The sequence below is a fragment of the Coregonus lavaretus genome, assembly GCF_964263955.1.
Source record: "Coregonus lavaretus genome assembly, chromosome: 20".
Taxonomy (NCBI): Eukaryota; Metazoa; Chordata; class Actinopteri; order Salmoniformes; family Salmonidae; genus Coregonus; species Coregonus lavaretus.
This window is the reverse complement of record NC_140007.1, coordinates 12869541-12894313: the sequence shown is the minus strand read 5'-3', so window position 1 is coordinate 12894313 and position 24773 is coordinate 12869541. Positions and strand designations below refer to the sequence as shown.

The 24773-nt window shown below is 40.9% G+C and overlaps 3 protein-coding genes across 3 annotated transcripts in view; all 3 read right to left on the bottom strand.

Moving 5' to 3' along the window:
• The window catches only part of snx19a (sorting nexin 19a), a 44132-nt gene extending 29828 nt beyond the window's left edge, over positions 1-14304 (bottom strand). The window contains exons 1-2 of the mRNA XM_084184810.1: positions 12918-14304; positions 12574-12775 (exon numbers count right to left, since the gene is read on the bottom strand). The gene's annotated coding sequence lies outside the window, so the exon portion shown is untranslated. The remainder of the gene's footprint in view (positions 1-12573; positions 12776-12917) is intronic.
• Positions 14305-16333: 2029 nt separating this feature from the next.
• gig2o (grass carp reovirus (GCRV)-induced gene 2o) lies at positions 16334-17479 on the bottom strand. Its single transcript, XM_084184279.1, has 2 exons — positions 17395-17479; positions 16334-17252 (listed from the first exon to the last, which is right to left on the bottom strand). The coding sequence occupies exon 2, from the start codon at positions 17227-17229 to the stop codon at positions 16588-16590; it is 642 nt and encodes a 213-aa protein (XP_084040405.1). The 5' UTR covers positions 17230-17252; positions 17395-17479; the 3' UTR covers positions 16334-16587.
• A 4550-nt stretch (positions 17480-22029) lies between these two features.
• Positions 22030-23876, bottom strand: LOC311147317 (mitochondrial import inner membrane translocase subunit Tim8 B-like). Its single transcript, XM_084184004.1, has 2 exons — positions 23679-23876; positions 22030-22818 (listed from the first exon to the last, which is right to left on the bottom strand). The coding sequence occupies exons 1-2, from the start codon at positions 23781-23783 to the stop codon at positions 22648-22650; spliced, it is 276 nt and encodes a 91-aa protein (XP_084040130.1). The 5' UTR covers positions 23784-23876; the 3' UTR covers positions 22030-22647.
• Between the last annotated feature and the right edge of the window lie 897 nt (positions 23877-24773).

Genomic DNA, 24773 nt, shown 5'->3' with positions numbered 1-24773 from the left:
AGTGCTGTGTGGGCCTGCCTGACAAAAAGATATATAGTTACATGGTTTTTGATGTTGTGGCTACTGTAATCGGCTCTAAAGAAAACAAGTGGGCTTAGACATCGATATTAAATGTTTTGGGCCCCAATGTTCCTTGAAAAAATTTATCTTTAGCCCCTACTCTAGCAATTAAGTCATGAGGCCGCCACAGATTATTGTTGGGGGTCACCCTGGATTTTACCTCAAATCCAATATGGCGTCCAAATTCCCAAAAGAATGCCATAATACCATTTGATGGAGGTCTCTCACTGTTCAAATAAACCTACCATTAAAATTATAGACTGATTATGTCTTTGTCAGTGGGCAAACATACAAAATCAAATACTTTTTTCCCCTCACTGTACATTTTATGGACACAGTCAATTTAACAATAATTCTATTTTGTTTGTTTTTACTCCTGAACTTCCTCTACCCTCAACCTCTCCGATCATTTTCATGATGTCCATCCGGTTTGCTTCTATATGCCATATCTTTCTAACTGTGCTCTTTCTCAAAAGCTCTCAACCTATAACCTATATACTTATTATGGACACAGTATGCTTACATTATTAGTTATCTTGTTGTTATTAGTTGTTGTTAGTTGTTATTAGTCCCATCCTTCAACTCCATTCAACACCACCCATCTTTCTCTTAACACCATCCATATTGGATTTCTATTTGCCATATATTTTTCAACTGTACTGTGATGTTTTACAAAAGTTCTGAACCTTTCTATTCTCATTGTTTATACAGATTGTAAATTGAAAATAAACATTTTTGCTAAAAGTATTATTATATTATTGATCGATTGACTATGACTTTTCAGATCACCCAGTAATGCTATCTGCAAGGTTAGCTCCAGGTAAATATTGCAATCCTTTAGCCATTCCTGGACCTGTGTACAAAAACAAGCTACAAATGGACAGTACCAAAACAAATGATCTAATGATTCTGTCTCTTCGCAGCAAAATATGCAGAGCTGGGAAGAGTGTATCCCCCATATAAATAACATTATATTGGTAGCAAGAATTTTATATAATAATTTAAATTGAAAAATTCAAAGTTTTGAATCCGGCGTCGTTTTGCGTATCAGTTCATAAACACTATGCCATGGGATCGGTACGTCAAAAATCTCTTCCCAACTATTTTGCAATCTATATGGGACGGCTGTCAATCCTTTGGTCCTTAAATGAAACTGGTATACTTTGTTATTTATCACAGTTTTCTTTAACCAATTATATTCTTTAATGCAAGGCCGACAGACAAGTTCCTTACATTTTCCCCCTTCCACTTTCCTCTTCCATTTTTGCGGTAATGCTGCAATTATTTGGTTGTAATTTTGGGTAGAGCAGACATTTCCATATGGTTTTGTTAGCTGCATGTGCGACATAACTCCACCAGTCCTACCGATGATATCATTTACGAAGATTATACCTTTTTTAAACATTTTGTCAAAAGAAAAAAATGTTTTTTAATCAATTAGTATATTTGAATTTAACCACAATATTTGTTGCATTATTTGTTCTGTTGTTTCTGGAGGATTAAATTGAAATTGCAACCAACTTTCTATGGCTTGTTTTAGAAATAGTGATATTTGGGAGATGATTTCCTTTTCAAATAACTGAAAGTGTGAGGTTGTAATCTGAATAAAGGCCATTCTTGAACATTGGGTGAGACAATCTTACTAATTTGCTGGAGAACCAGTTCGGATTTAAGTATAACTTTTGTATGACTGAAGCTTTTAGTGATAGGTCTAATGCTTTAATATTTAATAATTTCTGTCCTCCGAATTCATATTCATTATATAAATAGGCCCGTTTAATTTTGTCTGGCTTGCCGTTCCAAATAAAATGGAATCTTTTTTTCTCATATAATTTAAAAAACTGTTCGCTAGGCGTAGGCAAGACCATAAGAAAATAGGTAAACTGGGATAATGCTAAAGAGTTAATCAAGGTGATTTTCCCACAAATTGACAGGTATTTACCTTTCCATGGTTGCAAGATGTTGTCTATTTTTGCTAACGTTCTATTAAAATGTATTGGAGTGAGATCATTTATTTCATTTGGGATATGTATTCCGAGTATATCCACATCACCATCAGACCATTTTATTGGTAAACTATATGGTAATGTAAAATGTTTATTTTTTAGTGATCCAATACGTAATATAGTACATTTATCATAATTTGGTTGTAATCCAGAGCGGTTAGAAAATGCATCTAGATCCTCTATGAGGCTGTGGAGGGATTCAAGTTGTGGATTTAAAAGAAAACATGAATCATCAGCGTACAATGACACTTTTGTTTTTAAGCCCTGGATTTCTAATCCTTTGATATTATTGTTGGATCTGATTTTAATAGCCAACATCTTGATGGCCATAATAAATAGATATGCCGATAGTGGACAACCTTGTTTCACTCCTCTTGACAGTTTAAAACTTTCTGAGAAATAGCCATTATTTACTATTTTACACCTAGGGTTATTATTCATGATTTTAACCCATTTTATAAGAGATACTCCAAAATTGAAAGGCTCCAGGCATTTATATATAAACCCCAGTCGTACTTTATCAAATGCCTTTTCGAAGTCTCCTATGAATAGCAGGCCTGGTTTCCCAGATTTTTCATAGTGTTCTATTGTTTCCAATACTTGCCTTATATTATCTCCAATGTATCTTCCATGTAAAAAACCTGTCTGATTAGAATAAATAATGTCCGACAATACCTTTTTAATTCTATGAGCTATACATTTTGCTAGAATTTTTGCATCACAACACTGAAGTGTAAGGGGCCTCCAATTTTTTCAATGGACTGGATCTTTTTTTTGTATTTTCCACTTGTATCCTGTTTCAGTAATAATGAAATCAGACCTTCTTCTTGAGTGTCTGATAATCTACCATTTACATAGGAGTGGTTAAAACATGCTAATAACGGTCCTCTGAGTATATCAAAAAAGGTTTGGTATACCTCGACTGGTATGCCATCCATCCCTGGAGTTTTCCCGGACTTAAAGTCTTTAATTGCATCCAGAAGTTCCTCCTCTGTAATTTCACCTTCACATCAGGCTGTTAATTTTACATTATCAATAGAAAAAAATCTCTACAATTAGCTTCAGTTAGAGGAGATGGAGGCGACTGAAACAAAAACATATGCTTAAAGTACTTTGTTTCCTCCTTCAAAATATCATTTGGTGAATCATCGGTGACTCCGGCATTTGTAACCAGTTTCAGTAAATTATTTTTGGTACCATCCCTAAATTAGTTAATAGACCAATTAGAAAGAGAGTTCCAAACCGCTCTGCCAATAACAGCTGAAGATTAAAAAAGGTATTTGGTGCATTTTTCCCCATATTCCATCCAGTTTGCTTTATTATTATAATATATTACACTTGATCTTTCTTGAATAAGTTTCTCCATTTCTTTTTGTTTTTCCTCTAATTTATTCTGAGCCTCTATGTTACAGTTTTTATTGCTATCTATCTGTTCTGTTAGACCTTCTATTTCCTTTGTTAGTATGGACTCTTTTGACCTAAATTTCTTTTGTTTTCGAGATGAGTACTGAATTGCATGGCCTCTAAAGGCACATTTTAAAGGTGTCCCATAGAATAAGGGGATTTGCTGTACCTATGTTATGTCTGAAGAAATCAGTTATGAATTCCTCTGTCCTAGTTAAAAACAAGTTATCATCCAATAGGCTTTGATTAAATTTCCAATATCCTCGCCCACGTGGAAATTCAGCAAGAGTAATGTATATGCCAATTATATGATGGTCCGACCGCATTCTGTCCCCTTTCAACACTTTTTAAACTTTTGGTGCCAACGAGAATGACATAAGAAAGAAGTCAAGACAACTAGCTTGATTGAGTCTCCGCCATGTATATCTCACTAGATCCAGATATTTCAGCCTCCATATATCTACTAGTTCTAATGTATCCATGACATTCATGATTTCCTTAAGAGCATGAGGGTGATTGTTTGTTGTGTGATTTCCTTTACGGTCCATTGAGCTATTTAAAACGGTATTATAATCTCCCACCATAATAATAGAGTCTTGAATTGCTTGCAGGGTTGATAATTTATTATATATATTGTCAAAGAAGTGTGGATCATCATTATTTGGTCCATAAAGGTTAATGAGCCATATCACATTTACATAAGTATTCAGACCCTTTACTCAGTGCTTTGTTGAAGCACCTTTGGCAGCGATTACAGCCTTGAGTCTTCTTGGGTATGACGCTACAAGCTTGGCACACCTGTATTTGGGGAGTTTCTCCCATTCTTTACATTTACATTTAAGTCTCTGCAGATCCTCTGAAGCTCTGTCAGGTTGGATGGGGAGCGTCGCTGCAAAGCTATTTTCAGGTCTCTCCAGAGATGTTAGATCGGGTACAAGTCCGGGCTCTGGCTGGGCCACTCAAGGACATTCAGAGACTTGTCCCAAAGCCACTCCTGCGTTGTCTTGGCTGTGTGCTTAAGGTCGTTGTCCTGTTGGAAGGTGAACCTTCGCCCCAGTCTGAGGTCCTGAGCGCTCTGGAGTAGGTTTTCATCACGGATTTCTCTGTACTTTGCTCCTTTCATCTATCCCTCGATCCCTAGTCTCCCAGTCCCTGCTGCTGAAAAACACCCCCACAGCATGATGCTGCCACCACCATGCTTCACCGTAGGGATGGTGCCAGGTTTCCTCCAGACCTGATGCTTGGCATTCAGGCCAAAGAGTACAATCTTGGTTTCATGAGACCAGATAATCTTGTTTCTCATGGTCTGAGAGTCCTTTAGGTGCCTTTTGGCAAACTCCAAGCAGGCTGTCATGCGCCTTTTACTGAGGAGTGGCTTCCGTCTGGCCACTCTACCATAAAGGCCTGATTGTTGGAGTGCTGCAGAGATGTTTGTCCTTCTGGAAGGTTCTGCCATCTCCACAGAGGAACTCTGGTGCTCTGTCAGAGTGACCATCGGGTTCTTGGTCACCTCGCTGATCAAGGCCCTTCTACCCCGATTGCTCAGTTTGGCCGGGCGGCCAGCTCTAGGAAGAGTCTTGGTAGTTCCAAACTTCTTCCATTTAAGAATGATGGAGGCCACTGTGTTCTTGGGGACCTTCAATGCTGCAGAAATGTGTTGGTACCCTTCCCCAGATCTGTGCCTCGACATAATCCTGTCACGGAGCTCTACGGACAATTCCTTCGACTTCATGGCTTGGTTTTTGCTCTGACATGCACTGTCAACTGTTGGACCTCCTATAGACAGTTGTTTGCCTTTCCCAATCATGTCCAATCAATTGAACTTACCACAGGTGAACTCCAATCAAGTTGTAGAAACATCAAGGATGATCAATGGAAACAGGATGCACCTGAGGTAAATTCCGAGTCTCATAGCAAAGGGTCTGAATACTTATGTAAATAAGTTATTTCTGTTTGTTTGATTTTTATACATTTGCAAGAATTTCAAAATAACTGTTTTCAGTTTGTCATTATGGGCTATTGTGTGAAGATTGATGAGGGAAAAAATGTACTTAATTCGTTTTAGAATAAGGCTGTAATGTAACTAAATGTGGAAAAGTGTAGGGGTCTGAATACTTTCCGACTGCACAGGCAGTCAGGTCCGAAATTATTGACACCCTTGATAACAATGAGCAAAAATAATTCAAATGTATGCTCAAAGAATTTGGGAAATGACATCATTTTACACTAATACAAATTGCTCGCAGAAAGAGATTTTCTTTAACAAGTAATAGTTTTTTTCTGAAAAAGGTAGGGTCAATATTATTGACACCCCTGTTTTCAATACCTTTTAATAGCTCACCTCGCGAGAATAACGGCACTGAGCCTTTTTCTAAAATGTTTTATTCAAATGAGAACACATTGGGAGGGATCTTAGACCATTCCTCCATACAGAATCCTTCCAGATCCTTGACATCCTTAGTCTGCGCTTATGGACTGCCCTCTCCAATTCAAACCACGTTTTCAATTGATTTCAAGTCCGGAGACTGAGATGGCTATTGCAAAATGTTGACTTTGTGGCCAATTAACCATTTCTTTGTGGATTTTGATGTGTGCTTGGGGTTATTGTCTTGCTGGAAGATCCACTTGTGGCCATGTTTTAGCCTACCAGGTTTTTGGCTAAAATGTCCTGGTACTTTGTATGATGCCGTTGACCTTAAAAGGGGCCCCTTGACCAGTGGAAGCAAAAAAGACCGATAACAAAAGATGCACCACCATATTTTACCCTAGGTACTTTTCTGCATATGCTTCTGTTTGTAGACATCAAACCCACCACTTGTGTGCATGGCCAAAGAGCTCTATTTTCATGTCATCTGACCATAGCACCGCCTGGGGTTTGATAAAGGGCATTGGCACTTGGATTTGAACCAGTGCTATGGTCAGATGACATTAAAATAAAGCTCTTTGGCCACACACCAGTGGTGGGTTTGGCAATGAAAAACAGAACTATATTCAGAAAAGTACCTCATACCTACTGTAAAATATGGTGGTGGATCTTTGATGTTATGGGGCTATTTTGCTTCCACTGTTCCAGTGGACCTTGTTAAGGTCAACGGCATCATGAATTTTACCAAAAATTAGATTTTCCTGTGTTTTATATATATTTCCACACTATGAGGTTGTAATAATACTGTGAAATTGTGAAAATTATGATAATGCCCTTTTAGTGTAAGAGCTGTTTGAAAATTGAGTTTTGGCCTGCCTGGTGACAAATTAGTTAATAGACCAATTAGAAAGAGAGTTCCAAACCGCTCTGCCAATAACAGCTCATTTTCCCCTCCCCACTCAGACCACCCCCAGACAGTCCTAGCAAAATTCTGCTTGAGAAATTGTTCTTTGCTAAGAAGCTTTTGTTTAAAAAAAATTGAAAATTTATGGAAAATAATCACAGTAAGGTACTTATTTGTTACACAGAAATGGTTTGATATTGAGATAAAAACAGCTGCATTGGACCTTTAATAATATTGTGGCAGCCATATTGCATTTGGACGTCTTATTGGATTTGGGGTCAAATCTAGGCCCCCCCCCCCCCCTAACATAATTGCAAGAGTAGGGGCTGAACATAAAATCCACAGAGGAACCTTTGACTGGAAAAAATGCATGAGCCCACTTGTTTTCAAATGCTGGGTCAATAATGACCCAATTAGGGTAATTTCTGTAACCCGGCACTGGGTCACTATAGTACATACCCAGCACTGGGTTATTTTGACCCAGCATTGTTGGGTTACGTGAATGATATACCCAAAATGGTGGTTATTTTGACCCAGCAGTGGGTTGCTTTTTATTATTTTGCTGGGTTATAGTTATTCATGCATTTTTGACCAAGCAGTGGGTTATTTCTTAATTTATTGCTGGGTTATTTTTTTCTACCTTTTCTCTATTACATAATCTGTTAATTTTATAAATGTACAAATACTTCTAACAACAACAATCAATGTTACTACACCGTCTATGAAATTCTTTAAATTACATATGGCCAATCATGACAAATATAGTAGATAAAATACAAAATGTTTATTTTCAGATATTAATTTCAGCTACAAAATGAAGTCATGCAACAGATAAACAACAAATAAGGAATACAACTGTATTTGTTTATCACAGCAGCCCTACCAATTAAAGCTGAGGAAAGGGGCGGAAGAAAGGTAAACACTTTACCCTCTATTCCCCCAACATTTTTTTTACATTTTAGTCATTTAGCAGACTACCAGGTATCAATTTTCAATAGGAACTTATGTAAAACAAAAAAGAAATGTATTCTGCTCCAGAGCCTGCCCATTAATTATTGTGAATGCCAGGGAGTAGAGGCGATTGTCCCGAGAGTCAGATTGAAGGGTTCGGGTCTCTTGTTCTTTTGGTCACCTGGCGGAGATATTCAGCCATATTGGTTCCAGCCAGGGGATTAGAGAATATTATTATAAAATGTTGAACAATAATGAAGACACATCACACTCTTGCACAAGCCCGCCACGCGCACGCACACACACAAATTGTGGCCTTTCCTTTTGCTCAGAACATGCTATACTCCTATATAGTCTATTGCTGTGTGTAGACGTTAATCTGCATTGAGTTGAGTCCAGCCACTTTGTGCATGGTTTACAGCAGGAGTGGGAAGAGTACTGAAATAGCCACTTCAAGTAGAAGTACTTTTACTTCAATTACATTTTACTCAAGTAAAAATACAAAAAAAGTACAAGTACTTGGAAAAACTACTCAATTACAGTAATGAGAGTATTTGTAATTAGTTACTTCCCGCATCTGGTTTACAGTATTCCATATTAAATAGTATTCAATACTCCACATGTATACTTAAGCTACATTATGACTTTCGGGCCTCATCAATGCTTGGGCGGGCAGTGTTCTTTCCAACTCGTTACACTGGTGGTGGAAAAAACACTCTCAGGATCATGTCGTCTTTAGTATCTGGGGGACAAAGACATAAGGTTTTAGGGGACAGACAAAATGGGTAAATGTGAATCAACATTTGAGACACTACTTTCATTTCAATATGTAGCTACCTGCATTCAGTACACTGGTGTTGGGAGAAGCATTGTCAGGGTCGTGCAGCCTCTAGTATCTGACTAGTGGGAGACAAAGACATAACGTTAACTCAGTTTATGTGGAAAGTCAAAATGGATAGCCATCAATATAACGTTAAAGTAACGGTCTGCATCCAGACTGAGACTAGCTTGCCAGCTACCTAACTCAGTAACAATTAGGCTATAAAAACCTACAGTAACTGAAGAACCATAAAAGCATGAGTTACTGTATGAGCTTGCCAAGTTATGTGCTTGTAGCATGAGTTTTGAGCTTGTAGTTGAATGTATTCCGCCACTGTGTGACTTGTCTTTTTGATGTCAATGCCTTATTGTATATCACGGTGGCGTATGAACGATTGGGTTATAGAGCAAACAACGCAATTATCACAACATAGGTTGTAATATGGTTTGGCTTGGCTTCCTCAGTGATTTTATCCACGCACTGCTACGGTCTATAACCCATTCGTTCATACGCCACCGTGACATACACTCAGCAAAAAAAGAAACGTAACTTTTTCAGGACCCTGTCTTTCAAAGATAATTAGTAAAAACCCAAATAACTTCACAGATCTTCATTATAAAGGGTTTAAACACTGTTTCCCATGCTTGTTCTCTGAACTATAAACAATTAATGAACATGCACCTATTGAACGGTCGTTAAGACACTAACAGCTTACAGACGGTAGGCAATTAAGGTCACAGTTATGAAAACTTAGGACACTAAAGAGGCCTTTCTACTGACTCTGAAAAACACCAAAAGAAAGATGCCCAGGGTCTTAGGCATGCTGCAAGGAGGCATGAGGACTGCAGATGTGGCCAGGGAAATAAATTGCAATGTCCGTACTGTGAGACGCCTAAGACAGCGATACAGGGAGACAGGACGGACAGCTGATTGTCCTCGCAGTGGCAGACCACGTGTAACAACACCTGCAGAGGATCGGTACTTCCGAACATCACACCTGCAGGACAGGTACAGGATGGCAACAACAACTGCCCGAGTTACACCAGGAACGCACAATCCCTCCATCAGTGCTCAGACTGTCCGCAATAGGCTGAGAGAGGCTGGACTGAGGGCTTGTAGGCCTGTTGTAAGGCAGGTCCTCACCAGACATCACCGGCAACAACGTCGCCTATGGGCACAAACCCACCGTTGCTGGACCAGAAAGGACTGGCAAAAAGTGCTCTTCACTGACGAGTCACGGTTTTGTCTCACCAGGGGTGATGGTCGGATTCGCATTTATCGTCAAAGGAATGAGCGTTACACCGAGGCCTGTACTCTGGAGCGGGATCGATTTGGAGGTGGAGGGTCCGTCATGGTCTGGGGCGGTGTGTCACAGCATCATCGGACTGAGCTTGTTGTCATTGCAGGCAATCGCAATGCTGTGCGTTACAGGTAAGACATCCTCCTCCCTCATCTGGTACCCTTCCTGCAGGCTCATCCTGACATGACCCTCCAGCATGACAATGCCACCAGCCATACTGCTCGTTCTGTGCGTGATTTCCTGCAAGACAGGAATGTCAGTGTTCTGCCATTACTAGCGAAGAGCCCGGATCTCAATCCCATTAAGCACGTCTGGGACCTGTTGGATCGGAGGGTGAGGGCTAGGGCCATTCCCCCCAGAAATGTCCGGGAACTTGCAGGTGCCTTGGTGGAAGAGTGGGGCAACATCACACAGCAAGAACTGGCAAATCTGGTGCAGTCCATGAGGAGGAGATGCACTGCAGTACTTAATGCAGCTGGTGGCCACACCAGATACTGACTGTTACTTTTGATTTTGACCCCCCCTTTGTTCAGGGACACATTATTCAATTTCTGTTAGTCACATGTCTGTGGAACAGTTTATGTCTCAGTTGTTTAATCTTATGTTCATACAAATATTTACACATGTTAAGTTTGCTGAAAATAAATGCAGTTGACAGTGAGAGGAAGTTTCTTTTTTTGCTGAGTTTACAATAAGGCCTTGACAACAAAAAGACAACAGTCACACAGTGGCGGAATAAATTCAACTACACATACATTTGTTCATCACAAAACCGGAGAGCAACATCTGTCCGGTGAAGTCCACAAAGCATATATTGCATACAGTTATATCACATGCAGCATGGTCAAGCAAGTTCATGTTTTGGACAGCTTACTACTGACTTAGTTACCGCAAGGCAGCACAGGCGCACTGCCTCCGCTATTCCAGCACATTCTCAACGTAAACATTTAAACATCAAATCAACAAAGCTATATATGCTTTGTTAATACACTGAAAACAAACGTATAGATACCAAAAACGATTTAGTCCAATCAATGTTGCTAAATATCATGTGGCTGTCCATAACTGATTTCTGTGTGTGTGTGCGTGCGCAAGTAAAACAAAAAATGATGACTCACCCCATTTGTAGACTAGTTGAACGCCAATGCCATCCTCCTCTCTTTCATGTTGGCAAAACGGTCTATGACTCTGTCATACAGTACACTTTTGGTTTTGTTGTCATAGCCTGACTTCCTCGCATGGGCAAGTAACAAAATAAAACAATAAATGAGACTATATACAGGGGGTACCGGTACCAAGTCAATGTACAGGCTAGTCAAGGTAATTTCTACATGTAGATAGGGGTAAAGTGACTATGCATAGATAATAAACAGTGAGTAGCTGTAGGTGGGGGGGGGGGGGGGGGGGGGGGGCGGGGTCTCAATGCAAATAGTCTGGGTGGCCATTTGATTAATTGTTCAGCAGTCTTATGGCTTGGGGGTAGAATCTGTTAAGAAGCCTTTTGGACCTAGACTTGGCGCTTGCCGTGCGGTAGCAGAGAGAACAGTCTATGACTTGGGTGACTGGAGTCTTTGACAATTTTTTTGGCCTTCCTCTGACACCGCCAAGCATATAGGTCCAATCAAATGGCTACCCGGACTATTTGCATTGTCCCCCCCCCTCTTTTACGCTGCTGCTACTGTCTGTTTATTATCTGTGCATAGTCACTTTAACTACATGTACATATTACCTCAATTACCTCGACTAACATGTGACCCCGCACATTGACTCTGTACCGGTACCCCCTGTATATAGCCTCGCTACTGTTATTTTACTGCTGCTCTTTAATGATTTTTAAAATAATGTTTTACTTAACACTTATTTTTCTTAAAACTGCATTGTTGGTTAAGGGCTTGTAAGTAAGCATTTCACTGTAAGGTCTACACCTGTTTTATTCGGCGCATGTGACAAATACAATTAGATTTGATTTGAAAAATGTGATTTGGATGGCAGGAAGCTTGGCCCCAGTGATGTACTGGGCTGTACTCACTACCCTGGTCAGGATGCTCTCAATGGTGCAATGGAACAGCTTGTGCTCTCATGCATGCTTCAGTGTTGCTTGCCTCGAAGCGAGCATAAAAGGCATTTAGCCCATCTGGTAGGCTCGCGTCACTGGGCAGCTCGCGGCTGGGTTTCCCTTTGTAGTCCGTAATAGTTTGCAAGCCCTGCCACATTTGACGAGCGTCAGAGCCGGTGTAGTAGGATTCAATCTTAGTCCTGGTTAGATAATATAATAATATATGCCATTTAGCAGACGCTTTTATCCAAAGCGACTTACAGTCATGCGTGCATACATTTTTTTTTGTGCATGGGTGGTCCCGGGGATTGAACCCACTACCTTGGCGTTACAAGCGCCGTGCTCTACCAGCTGAGCTACAGAGGACCACGAATCGCCGTCATAATCATTGACCTGTACAGAGAATTAAGTCAAAACCACAAGCCCATCTCCATCCATGGCTTAGGAAAGGGCCAATTTAGCAAGCTAGCTACTGCAGGACATCAACACAAGGAGACCAGAAACAGACACGTTTGATATTACTGCAGCCTATCAGGAAACGTAGTAGACTAGGCTGGCTCCTATTTTTTTGTTTTTTTAAGCATAGGCTATACCGTATATCACATGCAAAATAATAGGCTAACCCGCACCTTTAACTTTAACACTATCGCGTCCTTTTTGTCAGCATTCAGCGGGTAACACTTTGCCTTATCGATATTGCGGCTCACCTAGACCCCCGGTCCCAACATTCCACCTGGAACGCACCAGTGATGATACTCTGGGCAAACTTGAGATACGTGCCATGGTACATGGTGTAAACTTTCTCTTGTTTGGGCTTCTCGCCTTCATGGAGCTTCTTCTCCTGAATCGCAGTCCAGCCAGAAAAAGTGATCTCTTGTAGTTCCATAGTCAATGCAAATGAGTCGGTATCTGTGGAAGTTATATTTCTTTAGTCCAAGGGCAAAATGTAACCTTATGGAGGGCCAAATATATAACGTAATCATATCCTAATAAAATACCCAGTTGACAATGCCAAATACACAGTCAAATACATTCTAAACGTTATACGAACCTGTTGGAAGTATAGCCAAATATACAGGTGAGGCTATTGCGACACATAGGATCACTTTTCTTTCACTTTTGATTCTCCAGTATGTTTACAAACCCTTATTTTACTTTCCATTGAAGTTATTAAAGTGACACACACATACCCCTCGGCATGTCATGCATGTAGCCTATAAGCCTATTTATTCTTCAAGCAACTATGTAATTGTTCCAACAACAAAAAAATGTAAGGGAAAAAAATATCATACCACTACTGCAAGTATAGTTTTTCATGTAGGCCTAACATTTCTTGAATAGAAAACTGTAATTTGTTGGGGGAATGATCATAAGCTAGTGAAATGTATTGCACAATACATACACAACTTCTGTCCTTTTAAATCACCATGAAAAAAGGGCCTACTCAACCATGTTCTCCCTCAGTTATTATTTCATTCAAACCTGTCATCACCCTTTAGATTATAGGGACTAGAAGTACTTGAAGGACATGTTGACCATTCCCTAGTTTTCTTTGTCATCACAAAATCATCATGGGCGCAAAATCATCATGGGCGCACTCGTTTTGCACCCCCTGTGGACTCTGAACTGCGTAGGCGGCGAAGGTGGAGTTTGCTGCTGTTATTGAGTACTTTAGAGCCGGGGGCGATGAATGTCGTCACTAACTAAAACATGACAGAAATGTCAGCTTAAAAGGGCAAGAATCATTTCTGTAACTAATGACAGACAGCAACATGACACTGTTCCATTTGCCTTTGATGTATGAAAAATGTATGCACACACTAACTGTAAGTCACTCTGGATAAAGAGCGTCTGCTAAATGACAAAAAAAAAAAATGATGTAAATGGCTGTTGAAATGTTTGTTAATCAACAGTAGCGGTGCGTTGGTAAAATCACTGGGGAAGCCAAGCCAGAAAAAAAAGCCATATTACAACCTATGTGTACTGATAATTGTGTTGTTTACTCTATAACCATTAGTTCATATGCCTTGCGACCGTGATAAGAAGACAGTGGCAGAATAAATGAATCCACACCTTTGTTTCATCACAAATCCAGAAAGCAACCTCTGTCCGGGGAAAGTCCACAAAGCATATTACATGTAACAAACAGTTACATGACCTACAGCACGGTCAAGCAAGTTAATGTTTCCGACATTTTCGGACTACTAAACTATTGATTTAGAACCGCAGAGAGTTACCGCAAGTCGCAAAGAAAACAGGAGCTGCCTCCACTATTCCAGCTCCATTTCAACAACATCAAATCAACTATGCTTAGTCTAATACAGTGACAACTAAAAGATACCGAAAACAATTTAGTCCAATCAACTTAAGCTAAATATGATGTGGCTGTCCATGGTTCTGATGTGTGTGTGTGCATTCGTGCAAGTAGAAAAAACATGTTGACTCACCCTACTTGTACAGAAATGCCAATGCCATCCTCCTCTCTTTCATGTTGACGAAACGGTCTATGACTGTCATACAGTACACACTTTTATTTTTTGTTGTCCTAGGCTACCTCGCTAGCCTAACTTCCTTTCATGGGCAACGTTAGCTAGTTAACATTAGCCTTCTACATTTGGCTAAATATTGAACTTCCATCCATTCAGGCCGGGGGCACAATGTATGAATTTATGGCGGGATCAGAATCACAGTTATAATCACTGGCCAGTACGGAGAATTAAGTAAAACCACAAATCCCTACCTCCATTCATGGCTAATTTAGGGAAGGGCCAATTTTAGCTAGCTAGCTAGCCACCGGAGGATAACAACACAATGAGATTCAACAATTAAAGTTGTTTCTATCAATGACATATTTGATGTTGATGTGATGTGTTTGGAGTGAAGCCAAATCCAAACTGGCTTTCCTTGACTTTTTTTTGGGGTGCGCTGGGACCATTCACAGTTGAGCTCAATCAGTTTAGCTCAACACTGATTGGCTATAAAACATTTTTTTCACAATATCTATACATTTTAAAACTTTTGCAGTAAAATATTTGTACACAACCCTCCATTTCATAAATGATTTTGCTTTGTTATTCCCCACGTAAGGGTATCTCAAAAACTAAATCCCTTTTTGAGGATTGGCCACTAGTCTACAAACTAGCCCCGAGAGTGTCTGTGTTGTGCTGAAAGGACAGCTCTGCTGATCGGCAAGGGATTAACCCAAACCCTTGTCTATGGTAGTCAGGGCAAACTTCGTGGTGCTGAAGGACAGCTCTACCATGGGCAAACTAGGTTTGTCACAGCAGCAGGGCTAACCTCAAGCAAATATCATATTTTAAAATCAATCAAACACATAAATTAAGCTAATCAACAGTGTTTTGGTTGTTTATAGAAAAAATCAGTGCAACAAGACAACCTATAGCGTTTTTTTCATGAAGCTTTGCCTTTTAACATATAATAGTTCCACTGTAAAACAATATAGGACACAAGAACTTACCCCAAACGTGATGAAATTCTCATAATTTACCTTCTTCTCGAGGCTCTGTTGAGTCTCTTCGCTTTAATCTCTTCAATGACATGTATTTACTTCCTGCTTCCCATGGAGCCATCTTGCTCTAATCTCAGAAATAGGTGTCCATGACGTTTACAGTAAGTACCGCCACCTACTGTGGTGATGGGGCACCTAGCCATAGCTAGGTATATATATAACCAGAGCTAGATAGAGCTAGATATATATATATATATATATATATATATATATATATATATATATATATATATATATATATATATATATATAGCTCTATCTAGCTCTGGTTATATATATACCTATCTATGGCTAGGTGGCTAGGTAGGTGGCTAGGTACATACACACTGTATGACTCTGCACCTGGCTATTGCACCTGGATATTGCCGCGTTCACGTGCTAGTCATAACTGGGAAACTTTGAAAATGTCCTACTTGCTAACTGGTTGTAGTTATACACGTGCCGCGTTCAATCGGTTAGTCAGCAAATCGGACATTTCTGAGTTTCCTAGTTCCGACTTGCAGGTTAACGCGCATATCTCCCGGCACCTCGTCATGATGACCCATGAAGTTGATGTCCTGTCCATTGGTCTTCAGGCGGAGAAGAAGCGGAGAAGCTTGACAAGACTGTAAATACACGCGTGTCCACTGACTGATACCGCGTTCATGTGCTAATCGGAAATAGGACACTCTGAAATGTCCGACTTGCTAACTGGTTACAGTTATTCAAGTGCCCCGTTCATCGATTCGGACATTACCGAGTTTCCTAGTTCTAACAAGCACGTGAACGCAGCATGAGAAACAGCTGTCTCCTTGTCAAATATTACACATTTTGCTCGTTTGATATTACTGCAGCCTATCAGTAAACGTAGTAGACTAGGCTGGCTCCTATTTTTTTTGTTTTTTTAAGCATAGGCTATACCGTATATCACATGCAAAAGAATAGGCTACGACAAAAACTTCATCACCAATGTAAACTCTTTATGTCAAATTATGTAAAGTATTTTATTCCATGTTGGCCCTATATATTGCTTCATTTGTCTAATCAATGGGATCCCAATACGATTAGGCTGCAATGGTTACAAAAAATACAAGAACACATTTTATGACATCGACAACACGTTAAAACAAGCTTAATTTGATATGGAATACAAGGTGATGGGCCAGATTTTGGGTGATATGTCAAAAAGCGAGACAGGCCACGCAAAGTAGGACTAGTTGTTTGTGCACACATGCTTATTCTGAAAGGGGCAAATCTGTTCGATGCAGGCCCAGCATCTTTGAATAGGGTGAGACCCAGTGGTTGAGGTATTCTGATGGCACTGGCTGCACCCGTTCTTTGCGCCATGGCTCTTCATTCCGCGTATTTGCTTTCGGAGGTCCCAGCGCGTTTTATCGTCCAGACAGCAGGCCACATCCACCACCACAATCCGGGCCGGATCCCAGACGCAATCCTCTTCACGGCCAGATTTAATAGCGGTCATGCCACAGTTTGGTGGCACCCAGCAACTGTCGTAACCGTTCTGGTGCCATGTCTTCTGAAGCGGATGGTTATCAATGTCGATCTTCTTCACCTTGCCAACCCGCACCTTTAACTTTAACACTATCGCGTCCTTTTTGTCAGCATTCAGCGGGTAACACTTTGCCTTAGCGATATTGCGGCTCACGTAGACCCCCGGTCCCAACATTCCACCGCTGGAGCGCTGGAACCCACCGGTGATGATAGTCTGGGCAAACTTGAGATACGTGCCATGGTACATGGTGTAAACTTTCTCTTGTTTGGGCTCCACGCCTTCATGGAGCTTCTTCTCCTGAATCGCAGTCCAGCCAGAAAAAGTGATCTCTTGTAGTTCCATAGTCAATGCAAATGAGTCGGTATCTGTGGAAGTTATATTTCTTTAGTCCAAGGGCAAAAGGTAGCCTTATGGCGGACCAAATATATCACGTAATCATATCCTAATAAAATAACCAATTGACAATGCCAAATACACAGTCAAATACATTCTAAACGTTATACGAACCTGTTGGAAGTATAGCCAAATATACAGGTGAAGCTATTTCGACACATAGGATCACTTTTCTTTCACTTTTGATTCTCCAGTATGCTTACAAACCCTTCTTTTACTTTCCATTCAAGTTCTTAAAGTGACACACACATACCCCTCGGCATGTCATGCATGTAGCCTATAAGCCTATTTATTCTTCAAGCAACTATGTAATTGTTCCAACAACAAAAAAATGTAAGGAAAAAAAATATCATACCACTACTGCAAGTATAGTTTTTCATGTAGGCCTAACATTTCTTGAATAGAAAAATGCAATTGGTTGAGGGAATGATCATAAGTTAGTGAAATGTATTGCACAATACATACACAACTTCTGTCCTTTTAAATCACCATGAAAAAAGGGCCTACTCAACCATGTTCTCCCTCAGTTATTATTTCATTCAAACCTGTCATCACCCTTTAGATTATAGGGGCTAGAAGTACTTGAAGAACATGTTGACCATTCCCTAGTTTTCTTTGTCATCACAAAATCATCATGGGCGCAAAATCATCATGGGCGCACAGTTACATGACCTACAGCATGGTCAAACAAGTTCATGTTAACTAAACTATTGATTTAGAACCGCAGAGAGTTACCGCAAGTAGCAAAGAAAACAGGAGCTGCCTCCACTATTCCAGCTCCATTTCAACAACATCAAATCAACTATGCTTAGTCTAATACAGTGACAACTAAAAGATACCGAAAACAATTTAGTCCAATCAACTTAAGCTAAATATGATGTGGCTGTCCATGGTTCTGATGTGTGTGTGTGCATTCGTGCAAGTAGAAAAAAACATGTTGACTCACCCTACTTGTACAGAAACGCCAATGCCATCCTCCTCTCTTTCATGTTGACGAAACGGTCTATGACTGTCATACAGTACACACTTTTATGTTTTGTTGTCCTAGGCTACCTCGCTAGCCTAACTTCCTTTCATGGGCAACGTTAGCTAGTTAACATTAGCCTTCTACATCTGGCTAAATATTGAACTTCCATCCATTCAGGCCGGGGGCACAATGTATGAATTTATGGTGGGATCAGAATCGCCGTTATAATCACTGGCCAGTACGGAGAATTAAGTAAAACCACAAATCCCTACCTCCATTCATGGCTAATTTAGGAAAGGGCCAATTTTAGCTAACTAGCCACCGGAGGACAACAACACAACGAGATGCAACAATTCAAGTTGTTTCTATCAATGACATATTTGATGTTGATGTGATGTGTTTGGAGTGAAGCCAAATCCAAACTGGCTTCCCTTGACATTTTTTTTGTTTGTTGGTGCGCCAGGACCATTCACAGTTGAGCTCACTCAGTTTAGCTTAACACTGATTGCCAATTATTATTATTATTTTTAATTATCAAGGGAGGCCAAATGCTCGCTGGCTTTTCTTGCATTCAATGCTACGGGTGGCAACAATGTCATACTCTTTTTGACCAGACAGCATCAGATAGATGGCCTACACATGCTTTCTCCGGTGAGATACATTCAGCCTCTTGCGAATTGAAGCAAAATTATGAAACACAGAGAGACTAAATATATATTTTATATGTTTTTTTCTTTGTACATTTTCTGGGGAAGCCTGGCTTCCCTTGGCACCCATGAATACACGCCACTGTTAATCAATGATCAGAAGTTTGTCTCAACACATTAGTTTTGTTATTTTTGACTCCACCCCTCCTAGCCAGCCTCGTCGTCAATTTTGAGAGGGCGGGTTATACACTATCGGCAGGATAGAACAGCAGCCTCTGGTAAGACCAGGGGTGGCGGTCTATGTATATTTGTAAACAACAGCTGGTGCACGATATCTAAGGAAGTCTCAAGGTTTTGCTCGCCTGAGGTAGGGTATCTCATGATGAGCTGTAGACCACACTATCTACCAAGAGAGTTTTCATCTATATTCTTTGTAGCTGTCTATTTACCACAACAAACCGATGCTGGCACTAAGACCGCACTCAATGAGCTGTATTCGGCCATAAGCAAACAGGAGGTGGCGCTCCTAGTGGCCGGGGAATTTAATGCAGGGAAACTTTAATCCGTTTTACCTCATTTCCACCAGCATGTTAAACGTGCAACCAGAGGGAAAAAAACTCTAGACCACCTTTACTCCACACACAGAGACGCGTACAAAGCTCTCCCTCGCCCTCCATTTGGCAAATCTGACCATAATTCTATCCCCCTGATTCCTGCTTACAAGCAAAAACTAAAGCAGGAAGCACCAGCGACTCTGTCAATAAAAAAGTGGTCAGATGAAGCAGATGCTAAGCTACAGGACTGTTTTGCTAGCACAGACTGGAATATGTTCCGGGATTCTTCCGATGGCATTGAGGAGTACACCACATCAGTCACTGGCTTCATCAATAAGTGCATCGATGACGTCGTCCCCACAGTGACTGTACGTACATACCCCAACCAGAAGCCATGGATTACAGACAACATCCGAACTGAGCTAAAGGGTAGAGCTTCCGCTTTGAAGGAGCGGGACTCTAACCCGGACGCTTATAAGAAATCCCGCTATGTCCTCAGAAGAACCATCAAACAGGCAAAGCGTCAATACAGGACTAAGATCGAATCGTACTACACCGGCTCCGACGCTCGTCGGATGTGGAAGGGCTTGCAAACTATTACAGATTACAAAGGGAAGCACAGCCGCGAGCTGCCCAGTGACACGAGCCTACCAGACGAGCTAAATTACTTCTATGCTCGCGTCGAGGCAAGTAACACTGAAACATGCATGAGAGCATCAGCTGTTCCGGACGACTGTGTGATCACGCTCTCCATAGTCGATGTGAGTAAGACCTTTAAACAGGTCAACATTCACAAGACCGCAGGGCCAGACGGATAACCAGGACGTGTACTCCGAGCATGCGCTGACCAACTGGCAAGTGTCTTCACTGACATTTTCAACCTCTCCCTGTCTGAGTCTGTAATACCAACATGTTTCAAGCAGACCACCATAGTCCCTTTCCCAAGAACACTAAGGTAACCTGACTAAATGACTACCGACCCGTAGCACTCACGTCTGTAGCCATGAAGTGCTTTGAAAGGCTGGTCATGGCTCACATCAACACCATTATCCCAGAAACCCTAGACCCACCCTAATTTGCATACCGACCCAACAGATCCACAGATTGTGCAATCTCTATTGCACTCCACACTGCCCTTTCACACCTGGACAAAAGGAACACCTATGTGAGAATGCTATTCATTGACTACAGCTCAGCGTTCAACACCATAGTGCCCTCAAAGCTCATCACCAAGCTAAGGACCCTGAGACTAAACACTTCCCTCTGCAACTGGATCCTGGACTTCCTGACAGGCCGCAGGTGGTAAGGGTAGGTAACAACACATCCGCCACGCTGATCCTCAACACGGGGGCCCCTCAGGGGTGCGTGCTCAGTCCCCTCCTGTTCACTCATGACTGCATGGCCAGGCACGACTCCAACACCATCATTAAGTTTGCCGATGACACAACAGTGATCACCGACAAAGACAAGACAGCGTATAGGGAGGAGGTCAGAGACCTGGCAGTGTGGTCCCAGGACAACATCATCTCCCTCAAGTGCTCAAGACAAAGGAGATGATTGTGGACTACAGGAAAAAGAAGAGGACCGAGCACGCCCCCATTCTCATTGACAGGGCTGTAGTGGAGCAGGTTGAGAGCTTCAAGTTCCTTGGTGTCCACATCACCAACAAACTAACATGGTCCAAGCACACCAAGACAGTCGTGAAGAGGGCACGACAAAACCTATTCCCCCTCAGGAGACTGAAAAGATTTGGCATGGGTCCTCAGATCCTCAAAAGGTTCTACAGCTGCACCATCGAGAGCATCCTGACTGGTTGCATCACTGCCTGGTATGGCAACTGCTCGGCCTCCGACCGCAAGGCACTACAGAGGGTAGTGCGTACGGCCCATTACATCACTGGGGCCAAGCTTCCTGCCATCCAGGACCTCTATACCAGGCGGTGTCAGAGGAAAGCCCTAAAAATTGTCAAAGACTCCAGCTACCCTAGTCATAGACTGTTCTATCTGCTACCACACGGCAAGCAGTACCGGAGCGCCAAGTCTAGGTCCAAGAGCCTTCTAAACAGCTTCCACCCCCAAGCCATAAGACTCCTGAACATCTAATATTTTAAGCTGCTGCTACTCTGTTTATCATCTATGCATAGTCACTTTAATAACTCTACCTACATGTACATATTACCTCAATTACCTTGACTAACCGGTGCCCCCGCACATTGACTCTGTGCCGGTACCCCCTGTATATAGCCTCGCTATTGTTATTTTACTATTGTTATTTTACTGCTGCTCTTTAATTATGTTACTTTTATTTATTTCTTTTTTTAGGGTATTCTTTCTTAAAACTGCATTGTTGGTTAAGGGCTTGTAAGTAAGCATTTCACTGTAAGGTCTACACCTGTTGTATTCGGCACATGACAAATAAAACTTGATTTGAAATTGCAAGTCAAGTGCTTACTCCTCTCACCCAGGCAACAGCCAGGGGACTGGGCGATGCAAAACGTGCTCGCCCTATAATTCACAGAGAGGAGTGATGTATAGGCTACACATCAGTGTCTGCCTTAAAATAAAGAATTTTCCCATCTGGCTATTTGCTCATTAGGCTATTCCTTTTATTGACATGTTCAAAGCAGAGCAATGAATACCATTACAGATCTCACATTAGAACTCTGTAACAACGTGATGTACAAAGTCAATAGGCCTGCATCATTACAGATTACACTTTTTATCCAACAGCAATGTGTTTCTATGGGCAATGTGTTGACTTCTGTGTTAAAAATGTATCTATGTCCTAATCTCTGTTTTTTTTATGTCTGATGTATTTATGTTGTCTGTTTTGTATATAATGTTTACATGTTCACCTGCCCGGGGACTACAGATGGAAAGTAGCTTTTAGCTAAATCTGGTGCAACATCATTTCTCAGTGCTACGAGAAATATGTTTTTGTTGTGCTTTGTCCCTGCCAAATAACATAATACAAATTAAAATAGATCAGCATAGTCATTGGACAATTGTTGTCAATAGCACAGAGTCCAAGAGAACACACCATTTCTGGATGATAATCGTTGCACAGGTCCTTTGATCTTGTCCCAGAAGTGTTGAGTTAAATCTAACAAGCCTACTATGATGAAAGTCTGGCTCAATGACTGAATGAATCAATGCATAACCCCTTTCTTCATCTTGTCCCTGTTGAGTGTTGAGTTGAGTCAATGCATGCCCCCTTTCTGCGCCATATGAGTAAAGCGGTTTGTGATGGTGAGGGTGGTGTCAATGAAGCGCTCTACACAGCTAGCCAGGCACGTCTCCGTCCGGGAGTCCAGCTTGCTGCTCGGCTTGTCCATGCATTTGTCCCAGCACACGTCGGTGAAGGTGTGCACCTACAAGAAAGAAAAAAACGCCATAAACACAACACAAGATATAAGTCAAATGTCTTTAAAGGGATTACGCAATAGTTCACCTGCAAATAGCTATTTTTGATTATACTGTCTAATAGTAAAGGAATACCCTAAAACCTTGAGAGAAAATAACATTTCAACATAATTTCAGTTGCACAATTGGAAATAGACTGGATAGAGGAATCGTCTTTCCCTTTATTTGATATTGAGACATAACTGAATGATCTGACTTTCAACAACTTTTAAGTCCAGAAAACAATAGGGAAATGTATTTGGGGAGTTAACTTGCTAGCGATCCCAAGTTTCTAAACCCAGAGGCGCAACATCGCGAGACTTCCGGCAACGCTTGAGAAACAGACCAGACCAGACCGGGGTTTGAGAAGTCAATTATTCCTTAGTTTTCATTTTCTCGAAATCTAAAGGCACAACCTAGATTCGAGCCAATGTCTTACGTAGTTCAACATGTTATTACTCCAACCTGACATGTTTTCATTTTCGTAAAAAAATACTTTATATCAAAGGAGTGCCTTTGATTTGACGGCCTGTACATGCGCAGTTCGGCGCGAGACGACGTTACACCCCATTACGTACACACACACATATATATATATATACACATATACACGCACATATTTTTTTTACATATACACGCACATATTTTTTTTTTTACCCATTTTTCTCCCCAATTTCGTATTTCTACGCATCAGTTTAGCTAGGCAACGTCACCTACAACTGTGATCGGGGATTTCTATTGGAAAATAAGTTTTAGCCTATCTTCATACTGTACTGTCTTTGCTATCACTTTAAAATAGCTAGCTAACTTAGCTAGTTACATTAGCTACCTGTGCTTGAAACTGAGCTTTCTGTTGCTCGACTGCTATCATCCTCTGAAGTTCCGAGGCCTCAGCATTTGCAGATGCACTGGCTGAGGACAGGTCAAAAGCCATATTATAAATCAAGATATTATGAAAAAATTTAACGGAGCGAGAGTCAGACAGCCAGCACTACTCTGCTACAGCGGCATGTGTTCAATCAATACCGGAAGTATACCGGAAAAGTCGATCTGACATCACCTGTAACCTTTGCTTCCATTTTATTTATTTATTTACTAATTTTTACCACGATGCATTCAATACATATTACATTTTATAATATCATAATTTGCCTTTCATATCTTACTTTCTCAAATGTTGAAAAAATATATATAGTTTCCAGCCCAGTAGGTGGAAGCAAAGATCTTCATAAAGAAGACACGAGCTGATGGGTGCGTTCCAGACCAAATACACAAAAAAAGTATACAAAGCCAACAACTGCGCAGGCCTGCGAACCACCACCAAATGTAAAGGCCAGTTTATACTTCGTCTGTAGATAATTAGAATGTGACAAGTATCGCTGGTAAAAACAACATTTAATTTATACTCCGGTGGAATGTCTGTAGACCGTCACTGCAAATGTCAGACATGAACAAAGTTTGACTTTGAGTCTCTGGGACTGTGGCAACGTCCATTGTAGTGGTTACCAGACTTCCACAGCAGCCAGACCAAATCCTCCTGTGACAAAGATAATGCAGGAGTTATACAATTCTTATATAGAATGACCTACTTTTATTTCGTCACACTGTGACAGTAAGCTATTTTCTGTAAGCTCTCCGTGTAAATTATCATGTTGTTTATTTTCCTTTAATAATGAATAAAAAGTAGCTAATGTTAAGATGTTGTCAGCTATACTCTGGTCATTATTTGAACTGGCTAGCAAGCTAGTAGCAACGGACCAAAACATTGTTTAGAAAATTGCTGTTAGTTGCCTGGCTTGCTACGTTGACATTTACTGAATTCATTTTTAAATGGATGGGTTTATTGATGTTAAAATAGAGAATGTATGCTATTTGTATCACCTGGCTGCTGATGTAATGCAGAGGCTGTCATTTTGTGTTTATA

Bases quoted from the DNA above. Each gene is read 5' to 3' on its own strand.
- gig2o (XM_084184279.1), bottom strand. From the start codon at position 17,229: ATGGAACTACAAGAGATCACTTTTTCTGGCTGGACTGCGATTCAGGAG.
- LOC311147317 (XM_084184004.1), bottom strand. From the start codon at position 23,783: ATGGCTTTTGACCTGTCCTCAGCCAGTGCATCTGCAAATGCTGAGGCC. The intron at 22,819-23,678 runs GTAGCTAATGTA...TCTTTCTTGTAG, and splicing joins AAGCTCAGTTTCAAGCACAG to GTGCACACCTTCACCGACGT.